Source organism: Balaenoptera acutorostrata, chromosome 5 (genome assembly GCF_949987535.1).
Source record: "Balaenoptera acutorostrata chromosome 5, mBalAcu1.1, whole genome shotgun sequence".
NCBI lineage: Eukaryota > Metazoa > Chordata > Mammalia > Artiodactyla > Balaenopteridae > Balaenoptera > Balaenoptera acutorostrata.
The window spans coordinates 142,984,811-142,997,548 of NC_080068.1; the positions used below are offsets into that span (position 1 = coordinate 142,984,811).

General features: G+C 38.8%; 1 protein-coding gene across 1 annotated transcript in view; it reads left to right on the forward strand.

Annotated features, from left to right (window-relative positions):
• Window positions 1-12,738, forward strand: part of LOC103003599 (DNA polymerase nu-like) — a 142,153-nt gene that overhangs the window by 17,294 nt on the left and 112,121 nt on the right. Inside the window, exon 8 of the mRNA XM_057546330.1 lies at window positions 12,512-12,595. Coding sequence (XP_057402313.1) covers window positions 12,512-12,595 — 84 coding nt within the window. The remainder of the gene's footprint in view (window positions 1-12,511; window positions 12,596-12,738) is intronic.

Consider the following 12,738-nt stretch of genomic DNA (forward strand, 5'->3'; position numbering starts at 1 on the left):
AGAAGTGCACACGGGGTTCTGTCTTTGCGCATCTTCCCTCGCACGGGTCCACCGGCCTCTTAGTAGAGCCATTTTGGTGAGGACGTAATGGTATCTTGTTATGATGTTGGTTTCTATTGTCCTGATTACTGAGGAGGTTGAATAGCTTTTACTTCATCGATGGCTATTAGGAGTTTCTCTTTGGTAAAGGATCTGCTCAAAATTTTTACCCATTTTTATATTGAGGTTTTTGTCTATCACTTTCTGATTTTTAGGACATCTTGATATATTCTGGTTACAAGCCGGTTACATATACCTTTGCCCTCTCTGTCTTACATTTTTATTCTCCTAATGGGGTCTTTTGACCAACAGAAGTTCTTAATTTTTAATGTAGTGCACAATTTATCAATCTTTTTCTTTATGGTTAGTGCTTTTTGCATCTTGTTTAAGAAAACTTTCCTTACTTCAAGCTCATGAAATACTCTCATGTGTTATGTTTGAAGCTATTTTCATTGCCTTCGCACTTAGGTTTATAAACCTGCAACTGAGTTTTTCTTTTTATGTAATTTTTTTATTGAGAAAGAAATTACACACAATTAATAGTGCAAATCTTTTAAAATTTATTGTGATAAAGTACACTTCACGTAAAGTTTATCATCGTAACCATTTGTAACTACACAGTACAGTGGTATTAAGTACATTCATGTTTTTGTGCAGCCATCACCACCATCTATCTCCATAACTGTTTTCATCTCATAAAACTAAAACTCTATACCTATTAAACAATAACTCCCCATTCTCCCCCCCGTACCCCCGCAGCTTCTGGCAAGCACCACTCTTCTTTCTGTCTCTACGATTCTGACTACTCTAAGTGCTTCATATAAGTGGAATCAGACAGTATTTGTCTTTTTGTGACCAGCTCATTTCACTTAGCATAGTGTCCTCAAGGTTCATCCATGTTGTAGCATATTGCAGAATTTCCTTCCCTTTTGAGGCTGAATAATACTCCATTGTAGGGACTTCCCTTCTTCCAGTGGTAAAGAATCCACCCTCCAATGCAGGGGACGTGGGTTCAATCCCTGGTCAGAGAACTAAGATCCCACATGCCGCGGGGCAACTAAGCCTGCGCGCCACAACTACTGAGCTCGCGTGCCTCAATGAGAGAGCCTGCATGCTGCAAACTACAGAGCCCACGGGCTCTGGAACCCGAGCCACAACTAAAGAGAGAAAAACCCCATGCCACGGCTAGAGAGAAGCCCGCGCGCTGCAGTGAAGATCCCGTGCGCTGCAACGAAGACCTGATGCAGCCAAATAAATAAATATTTTTAAAGAAAATACTCCATTGTATGTATATACCACATTTTGATTATCTGTTCATCTATTGATGGATGCAACCTAGGTTGCTTCCGTATTTTAGCTATTGTGAATACGGGCTATGAAAATGGGTATACAAATATCTCTTTGATGTCCTGCTTTCAGTTCTTTTGAACATATAACCTGAGGTGAATTGCTAAATCTTGTGGTAATTCTGTTTATAATTTTTTGAGGAACTATCATACTTTTTCCACAGCCCCTGTACCATTTTACATTCCCACCAACAGTGCACAAGGGTTCCAATTTTTTCTATATCCTTGCTAACACTTACTGTTTTCTGTTTTCTGATAGTAGCCATCCTAATGTGTATGAGGTGGTATCTCATTGTAGTTTCGATTTGCATTTCACTAATGATTAGTGACGCTGAGAATCTTTTAATGTGTTTATTGGCCATTTGTATGTCTTCTTTGGAAAAAATGTCTATTCAAGTCCTTTGCCCATTTTTGAATTGGGTTTTTTTTTCTTACTGTTGAGTTTTAGGAGTTCTCTCTGTATTTTGAATATTAATCCCTTATGAAGATAATATGATTTCACATATTTTCTCCCATGCTATGGGTTGCCTTTTTACTCTGTTGATACTGTCTTTTTTTTTTGATACTGTCTTTTGATGCACAAAAATTTTTAATTTTCATAAAGTCCAATTTAAAATTTTTTTCTTTTATTACCTGTGCCTTTGGTGGTGTATCCAAGAGGTCATTGCCAAATCCAATGCTGTGAGGCATTTTTCCTCTCTTCTTCTAAGAGTTTTATTATTTTAGGTCTTACATTTAGGTCCTTGATCAATTTTGAGTTAATTTTTGTATATGGTGTTAGGTAAGGGTCCAGCTTCATTTTTCTTCATGTGGACATCCAGTTTTCCCAGCACCATTTATTGAAAAGACTGTCCTTTCTCCACTGAATGGTCTTGGCACCCTTATCAAAATCATTTGGCTGTATATGCAAGGGTTTATTTCTGGTCTCAGTATTTTATTCCCTTGGTCTGTATGTCTGTCTTAATGCCAATACCGCACTATTTTTTATTACTGTAGTTTTGTAGTAAGTTTTGAAAGCAGGAAGTGTGGGTCCTGCAGTTTTGTTCTTCTTTTTCAAGATTGTTTTGGCTACTTGGTGTCCCTTAAGATTCCATATGAATTTTAGGATGGATTTTTTTATTTCTGAAAAAAAAGTGTCTTTAGGATTTTGATAGGGATAGCATTGAATCTGTAGGTCACTTTGACTAGTACTGACATCTTAATATATTGCTTTCCAATCCATGAGCATGAGACGTGTTTCCATTTATTTATGTCTTTTTGAATTTCTTTCAGCAATGTTTTGTAGTTTTCATCATATAAGTCTTTCACCTCCTCGGTTAAGTTAATTCCTAAGTATTTTACTCTTTTTGATACTATTGTGAATGGAATTGTTTTTGTAATTTCCATTTCAGATTGTTCATGTGTAGAAATGAAACTGATTTTTGTGTGCTGATGTTGTATCCTGCTATTTTGCTGAGTTCAGAAAGTTCTAACAGTTTTTTTGTGGAATCTTTAGAGTTTTGTATGTATAAAATCATGTCATCTGCAAACAGGGATAATTTTATTCCTTCCTTTCCAATTTGGATGCCTTTTATTTCTCTGTCTTACCTAATTGCTCTGGCTAGAACTTCCATACCATGTTGAATAGAAGTGGTGAAAGGCAAACATCCTTGCCTTAGAGGAAACGCTTTCAGTCTTTTACCACTGAGTATGATGCTTGCTGTGGGTTTTTTATTAATGACTTTTGCTATATGGAGGTAGTTTTGTTCCATTTCTAGTTTTTCTGAGTGTTTTTATCATAAAAGGGTGTTATATATTGTCAAATGCCTTTTCTTCATCATTTGAGGTGATCATGTGTTTTCCCCCATCCATTCTGTTGGTGTGGCATATTACATTGATTAATTTTCATATGTTGAACCATCCTTGCATTCCAGGAACAAATTCCACTTGGTCATGTTGTATAATCCTTTTAATATACTGCTGAATTCTGCTTGCTAGCATTTTATTGAGGAATTTTGCATCAGTGTTCATAAGGGATACTGATCGGTAGTCTTGTAGTGTGTTTGTCTGGCTTTGGTGTCAGGGTAATGCTGGCCTTATAAAGGGAGTTGAGAATTGTTTCCTTCTCTTCAATTTTTTTGAAAAATTTTCAGAAGGATTGGACTAGTTTTTTCTTTAAATGTTTGCTGGAATTCACCCATGAAGCCATTGCATCCAGGGCTTTTCTTTGTTGGGAGATTTTTGATTACTGATTCAGTCTCCTTACTAGTTACAGGTCTATTCAGTTTTCCTGTTTCTCCATGATTTAGTCTTGGTAGGTTTTGTGTTTCTACGAGTTTGTCTATTTCATCTAGGTTATCCATTCTGCTGGTGTACAATTGTTCATAGTTCTCTCTGATAATCCTTTCTATTTCTGTAAAATTGATAGTAATTTCTTTTTTTTTGGCCTCACCGTGAGGCTTGTGGGGTTAGTTCCCTGACCAGGGATTGAACCCAGGCCCTTGGCAGTGAAAGTGTGGAGTCCTAAACACTGGACTGCCAGGAAATTCCCTGATAGTAATATTTTTCACTTAAATTTCTGATTTTGTAATTTGAGCCTTTTCTTTTTTCCTTAGTCTAGCTAGCTAAAGGTTTGTCAATTTTGTTGCTCTTCAAAGAACCAAATTTTGATTTCATTGATTTTCTTTATTGTTTTTTATTTATTTATTTATTTTTGGCTGTGTTGGGTCTTCGTTTCTGTGCGAGGGCTCCCCCTAGTTGTGGCAAGCGGGGGCCACTCCTCATCACGGTGCGCGGGCCTCTCACCATCGCGGCCTCTCTTGTTGCAGAGCACAGGCTCCAGACGTGCAGGCTCAGCAGTTGTGGCCCACGGGCCCAGTTGCTCTGCGGCATGTGGGATCTTCCCAGACCAGGGCTCGAACCCGTGTCCCCTGCTTTGGCAGGCAGACTCTCAACCACTGCGCCACCAGGGAAGCCCTCTTTATTGTTTTTATATTCTCGATTTCATTTAACTCTGCTCTCATGTTTATTATTTCCTTCCTCTGCTATCTTTGGGTTTAGTCTGTTCTTCTTCTAGTTCCTTAAGTTGTGAAGTGAGGTTATTGAGTTCAGATTTTTCTTTTTTTTTAATATAAGCATTTATAGCTATAAATTTCCTCCTTAGCACTGCTTTTGCTGCATCCCATATGCAGGTATGTTGTGGTTTTGTTTTCATTCATCTCTAAGTAATTTCTAAATTTGCTTTTGATTTCTTCTTTGATCTTTTGGTTGTTTAAAAGTGTGTTGTTTAATTTATACAATTTTGTGAATTTTCTAGTTTTCCTTTTGTTCTTGATTTCTAACTTCAACTTGCTGTGGTCAGAGAAGATACTTTCTATGATATCTGTTTTTTAAAATCTCTTGAGACTTAATTAGTGGCCTAACATGTAGTCTATTTTGGAAAACATCCCATGTTCACTTGAGAAGAATATCCCATGTGCATGTTATTGTTGGGTAGAGTGTTATGTACATGTCTGTTAGCTCTAGTTGGTTTATCATTGTTTAAGTTCTTATTTCCTTACTTACCTTCTGTTTGGTTGTTCTACCCATTATCATGAGTGAGGTATTCAAGTCCCCAACTATTATTGTAGAACTATCCATTTCTCCCTTCAATTCTGTTAGTTTTTCTTCATATATTTTAATGGTCTGTCATTAGGTATGTAAATGCTTATATTATATCTTCTTGCTGTGTTGAAAATACAATGTCATCCTTTGCCTCTTGTAACCAGTTTTTATTTAAGTTCTATTTTGTCTGATATTAATATAGCCATCCCTACTCTGCTTTCATTAATATTTGAATGGAATATCTTTTTCCATCCTTTCAATTTCAGCCTGTTTGTCTCTTTAAATTTAAAGTGAGTCTCTTGCAGACAACATATAGTTGGACCATGGTTTTTTATCCATTCTGCCAATCTCTGTCTTTCAATTGGAGAGTTAATCCATTTACATTTAATTAATTACTGATAAGGAAGGACTTACTTCTATCATTTTGCTATTTGTTTTCTGTATGCCTTATAGCTTTTTTGTCCTTCATTTCCTGCATTACTGTCTTCCTTTGTGTTTAGTTGATTTCTTGTAGAAATGTTTAAATTCCTCTCTCATTTCCTTTTGTATATATTCTATAGCTTTTTTCTTTGTGGTTACCGTGGGGATGACATCTAATAACACTCTAATTTGAATTTATATGAGCTTAACTTCAATGACATACAAAAACTGTGCTCTTTTACAGCTCTGTCCCCCCACTTCCAGTTGTTGATGTCACAAAATTACATCTTTATACATTGTGGGTCCCAAAATATAAACTAATAATTTTTAAAAATTATGTAGAAAGGAAGATTTGGAGTCACAAACTAAAGTTACAGTACTACTAGCTTTTATACTCATAATTGTTTTTTTCTTAAATCATATAGAAAACAAAAAGTATAGTTACAAATTGTTATAATACTGGCTTTTATAATTCATGTATTTACCTTTACTGAGATAATTATTTCTTCATTTGGCTTTAGGTTACTGTATAGTGTCCTTTCATTTCACCTTGCAGGACTTCTTTGAGCATTTCTTCCAGGGCAGGTGTAGTGTTCACATCTCCCTCAACTTTTGTTTATCTGGGAATGTCTTAATTTCTCTCTCACTCTTGGAGGACAGTTTTGCCAGATAAGGATTTTTGGTTCACAGTTTTTTCTTTTAGCACTTTGAATATATTAACCTACTGTCTTCTGGCCTCCAATGTCTCTGATGAGAAATCTGCTGATGATCTTATTGAGGATCCCTTGTATGTGATAACACTTTTCTCTTGTTGCTTTCAAAATTCTCTTTTGACGTTGTTTTTTGAAAGTTTGATTATATTATGTCTTCATGTTCATCTCTTTGAGTTCATCTTACTTGAAGTTTTGAGCTTCTTGGGTGTTTGTATTCATGTATTTCATCAAATTTGAGGAGTTTTCATCTTTAGTTTTCTAGAGATTCTACCAGAAAACTACTAGAGCTAATCAATGGATTTGGTAAAGTAGCAGGATACAAAATTAATGCACAGAAATCTCTTGCATTCCTATACACTAATGATGAAAATTCTGAAAGAGAAATTAAGGAAACAATCCCATTTACCATTGCAACAAAAAGAATAAAATACCTAGGAATAAACCTACCTAAGGAGACAAAAGACCTGTATGCAGAAAATTATAAGACACTGATGAAAGAAATCAAAGATGACACAAACAGTTGGAGAGATATACCATGTTCTTGGATTGGAAGAATCAACATTGTGAAAATGACTATACTACCCAAAGCAATCTACAGAAAGCAATCTACAGATTCAATGCAATACCTATCAAACTACCAAGGGCATTTTTCACAGAACTAGAACAAAAAATTTTACAATTCGTATGGAAACACAAAAGACCCTGAATAGCCAAAGCAATCTTCAGAAAGAAAAACGGAGCTGGAGGAATCAGGCTCCCTGACTTCAGACTATAGTACAAAGCTACAGTCATCAAGACAGTATGGGGCTTCCCTGGTGGCGCAGTGGTTGAGAGTCCGCCTGCCAATGCAGGGGACACGGGTTCGAGCCCTGGTCTGGGAGGATCCCACGTGCCGCGGAGCAGCTGGGCCCGTGAGCCACAATTGCTGAGCCTGCGCGTCTGGAGCCTGTGCTCCGCAACAAGAGAGGCTGCGATAGTGAGAGGCCCGCGCACCGTGATGAAGAGTGGCCCCCGCTCACCGCAACTGGAGAAAGCCCTCGCACAGAAACGAAGACCCAACACAGCCAAAAAAAATAAATAATTAAAAAAAAAAAAAAAAAAAAAGACAGTATGGTACTAGCACAAAAACAGAAATATAGATCAATGGAACAGGATAGAAAGCCCAGAGATAAACCCATGCACATATGGTCACCTTATCTTTGACAAAGGAGACAAGAATATACAATGGGGAAAAGACAACCTCTTCAATAAGTGGTGCTGGGAAAACTGGACAGCTACATGTAAAAGAATGAAATTAGAACACTCCCTAACACCATACACAAAAATAAACTCAAAATGGATTAAAGACCTAAATGTAAGGCCAGACGCTATAAAACTCTTAGAGGAAAACATAGGCAGAACACTCCATGACATAAATCACAGCAAGAAATAGATAGCTAGTGGGAAGGAGCTGCATAGCACAGGGAGATCAGCTTGGTGCTTTGTGACCACCTAGAAGGGTGGGATAGGGAGGGTGGGAGGGAGGCTCAAGAGGGAGGGCACTTCCCTGGTGGTGCAGTAGTTAAGAATCCGCCTGCCAATGCAGGGGACACAGGTTCAAGCCCTGGTATGGGAAGATCCCACATGCCACAGAGCAACTAAGCCCACGCACCACAACTACTGAGCCTGCGCTTTAGAGCCTGTGAGCCACAACTACTGAAGCCTGTGTGCCTAGAGCCCGTGCTCCGCAACAAGAGAAGCCACCATGATTAGAAGCCTGTGCACCGCAACAAAGAGTAGCCCCCACTCACACAACTAGAGAAAGCCTGCACGCAGCAACAAAGACCCCACACAGCCAAAAATAAACAAACAAATAAATTTATAAAAAAAAGAGGGAGGGCATGGGGGATATATGTATACATATAGCTGATTCACTTTGTTATACAGCAGAAACTAACACAACATTGTAAAGCAGTTATACTCCAATAAAGATGTAAAAAAAATTTTGAGGGGTTTTCAGCTATTACATCTTCAAATATTCTTGCTATCCTTTTCTTTCTCTTCTCCTTCTGGGGCTCCCACAGTGTGTATATTGGTCTGCTTGATGGTGTCCCACAGGACCCTTAAGCTCTGTTCACTTTTCTTCAATCTTTTTTTCTTTCTGCTCCTCAGCCTCAATAATTTTCATTATTCTCCCTTCAAGTTCACTGATTCTTTCTTCTGCCTGTTCAAATCTGCCTTTGAACCCACAAGTGACTTTTTAATTTCAATTATCATACTTTTCAACTCCAAAAATTTCTTTTTTAGTTTCTTTTTACATTTTCTGTCTCTTTATTAATATTTCTATTTTGTTCACACATTGTTTTCTTGACTTTCTTCACACCTTTCTTTAGTTCTTTGAGCATCTTTAAGATGGTTGTTTTAAAGGTGTCTGGTATATATCTGCCATTAGGTCTTTTTTTTCAGTGATAGTTTCTGTTGTTTTTTTTTCCTTTGAATATACCATATTTTCCTGTTTCTGTGTTTGTCTTGTGATATTTTTGTTGAACATTGGACATTTGGATCTAATAATGTGGTAACTCTGGAAATCAGATTCTCTCCTTTCCCACAGTTTGCTCTTTCTGTGTGTTATTGTTTCTGTTTATTGTCTTGGGTTTTTTTATTTGCTGTAGGTTGTCTCTGTGTTGAGGATCAACCTAAAGTATAAACCTAAGGTCTTCACAGTTCTTTTCTGAGCCTTTTCCTTGGCATGCTTGGTCACTTTCTAATTTTCCCCATGTATGTGAAGTTATTTTTGAATGTCCTTGTCTTTAATATCTGGCTTCAAAGGAGAAAAAGCAAAAAATGCAGAGGGGTTAAAAAGGGCACTGGCCCTTTAAGTCCCCTGGAAGTCACTTCAGCTGGAGGGGGAGGGTCTTGCAATAATGGGGGAAGTGCAACAACAATGGCCGCTGGCCTGTTCATCTGCACCTCTGTGACCAGAAGCAGCAATCAGTGATCAGAGCAGAGGCCCGCGATATCTGTACAGGGTCTTTTTCGCCCCACCGGTTCCTGCAAGCTGTGGGCAGGCTGCTCCAGAAACAGGTGCATGGCCTCCTGGCCTCGGGCCTCCTGGCTGGGGGAGGGGGGGTGGGTAGCTTCTAGGTGCTAAGAGCTGAAATTGACCGAAATGAACTGCAGTTTACCATCCAAGGCTTCCCCTGGAAGCCATCAGCAGACTCCAGAGTTCCCAGATGGTTACATCAGAGGGTTCTGCCCCTGCAGTTGTTGTCTGGGTGGGAGATGGAGTCTCACCTCACAGGTGCCCCCTACTCTGCCATCTTCCCCGAATCTGCTTGGTACAGATCTTAAGTGTACAGCTTGACGTGTTTTTATATATGTACACATCCATGTAACCTCCACCCAGATCAAGGTATAGAATGTTTGCAGCACCCGGAAGTCTCCTTCCTGTCCCCTCCCAGTCTGTACCCCCAGAGACAGCCATTCCTCTGACCCCGTCCTTGGTGATTCTGAGCTTCATGTAAACCACGCAGCATGGGCTCTTTGGTTCTGGCTCCTTTTGCTCACATTCTATCTGTGGGATTCACCAGTTTGGTTGAGTGTAGCAGAAGTGCATGCCAATAAAAAGTGCTTGTAGCACCTGTTGTAAGAAGCTGCCATAATTTCCTTACACCCTCTCCCATTGTTGGGCACCGTGATCGCAGTGGCTGCAACTATTCATGCGGTGTAGCTATAACCTGTGGTGGATAAGAGAGCTCCTGTCTCTCGGTTTTCTATCCAGAAGTGGAATTGCTGGGTTACAGGGTATGCATATATTTACCGATAGTAGGTACATCCAAATAGCTCTTCACATTGTTTATAACATTTTCTAGTCCCATTTGCTACATCCTCACCAGCACAGTACTGTCAGTCTTTTTCACTTTAGCTATCCTGGTGGGTCTGTAGTCGCATTTCATTGTGGATTTAATTTGCATTTCCCTGATAAGTAATAATAGTGAGCACCTTTTCATATGCTTGATGGTATTTTGGATATATTCTTTTTGTGATCCAATTTTTCAAAGAATTTGCCCATTTAAAAATTTATGTCAACCTTTTCTTATTTACTTATAGGAATTGTTTATATATTCTGTATGTGGGTCCTTTGTAAGATATATTGAAAGTACTTTCTCCCAGTCCAGGCTTTGACAAACAGTGGTCTATGGGCCAAATCCATCCTGTGGCCTCTTTTCATATGGCCTGAAATTAAGAATGGTTGTTACAATTTTTAAAAAACAAACGAAAGTAGAGAAGAATATGTGACAGAGACCATATGTGACCCATAGAGTCTGAAGTATTTACTGTCTGGTCCAGTCTATGTCTACAGCTTGTCTTTTTACTTTCTCAATAGCTATGTCCTTTGATGAACAGAATTTCTTCATTTTCATGAAGTCCAATGAACCATTTCTTAAATGTCTGAGAATTTTTGTGTGCTAAGTACTCTTTGTCTGCCCTCTAGTAAAGATATTCTCCTGTTTTCTTCTATAAGCTGTATTATTTTAAGCCTATCATCCACCTCATATTAATTTTTCTGCATGGTATAAAGTACAGTTAAGATTTTTCCCAGATGGATTTCCATTCATTTCAGCACAATTTACTAAAAGTGCCACTGTTTCCCCCACTAAGAATTACAGTAGTGTCTTTGTCATAAATCAGGTCACTGTGTATGTGTGGGTTTTTTTCTGGACTCTTTTCTGTTTTTTTGTTTTGTGTGTCTGTCCCTGGGCTAATACTCCCCTGGCTTAGTTACTGTAGGCTTATAATATGTCTTGATATCCTACAGTCTTCCATCTTTGTTCTTCCACATGGTATTTATCAATCCAGGTTCTTCGCATTTCCATATAAAATTCTATGATCTACTTTTTAAAAACCAGCTGGGATTTTGATTGTACTTTCAATGCCTATGATAAAGGACTCATATGCAGACTATATAGAGAACTCCTGTCAATAAGAAAAAGCTACTTAGCACATTTTAAAAATATTTTATTTATTTCTTTGGTTGTGCCAGGTCTTACTTGCGGCAGGTGGGCTCCTTAGTTGCAGCATGCGAATTCTTAGTTGCGGCATATGGAATCTAGTTCCCTGACCAGGGATCAAACCCGTGCACCCTGCATTGGGAGTGTGGAGTCTTAGCCACTGGACCACCAGGGAAGTCCCCATTATCTGTCTTTTAATGCTTTGTTCCTTGTTTTTCTTTTCGTCATTTGTTCCTTTGACTATAGAATTCTGGCATACCTTAACTGAGGCCATTGTTTCTGGGTTCTTCTTTTTGCCTAGTACTATTTTTTTGTATTGTACTTGTCCTGCTCCTATTTGTAAACGTCTTTCAGTATTGCAGCCTAAAGGCAGTTCTTGTCTGATAAAGGTAGAGTGCAGATGATATTTCCTCAGAGTTGGTTGATTTAGACTCTGCTCTCTCTTTTCTTTTATAATAATTTTTTTTGTATAAATCTAGCTATTTATTTTTGGCTGCAGTGGTTCTTCGTTGCTGTGTGTGAGCTTTCTCTAGTTGCGGTGAGCAGGGGCTACTCTTTGTTGTGGTGCACGGGCTTCTCATTGCGGTGGCTTCTCTTGTTTTGGAGCACGGGTTCTAGGTGCATGGGCTTCAGTATTTGTGGCTCGTGGGCTCAGTAGTTGTGGCTCGTGGGCTTAGTTGCTCCGCAGCATGTGGGATATTCCCAGACCAGGGCTCAAACCTGTGTCCCCTGCGTTGGCAGGCGGATTCTTAACCACTGTGCCACCAGGGAGGTCCCTATAATAATTTTTTTAAAGTCCTGGTCATGTTCTACTTTTCTTCTGACCAAAATGGTGAGGGGTTCATAAATTCAGCATGTCCTACTGCTCTGCTCAGCACCATATTTATCAGCTGTTTCATAAGGTACCTTTGTCTTTTCCCACCTGGGCCTTCCATGCCCCCCACCCCTCGCCCTGGGCTGTGCCCCAGTGTGTGTGGTTGTTCAGAGCGTTGTTGGCTTGTTTCCCCTGCAGCTGCTCCTCTGTTGGGAGGGAATGTCCTGCATCATGATCACTGTGGTCACCATGCAGTTTGGTCCTAGCTCTTCTGCCTTGGGATACTTTGGAAGTTTTGAGGTCTATGGTGTGATGCTGGATCCGTTTACTTGTCATAATGTTGCTGGAGAATTCCTTCTTCTTTCCCTCCTTCATTTTGGTGTGTTATTTACTATTTTTACTTCTTTAAGTTTGCTTCCTTGGGTCCACTCCACTTAAGAGAGTGATTCTGAGCCTGAGTATTGCATAATGAGTCAAAATATGTATTTTGTAATGTCCATTTTGGTAAATTTTAGATTATTTTTTATTCTTACAAGATCTCATGTTGAGAAAAATAATCTTAAGTTGTGAAAACTATTAATAAGATTGTGTCTCTCACATTCATAGTCTCGTCTCAAGGAACTGGAGCAAGAAGCCCATTTTGTTGCAGGAGAACAGTTTCTTATAACGAGCAGTAATCAGCTTCGAGAGGTAAAGCTAAATTTCAGTTCTTTTATTAAATATACTTCCTGTTCAGGGGTTAAATGGAGATTTATTCTGATTTTATAAACATTATTTTAATGTGATCATCTGAAAAGTATGTAACTTGTTCATGTCTCTCACATTGAGATGCA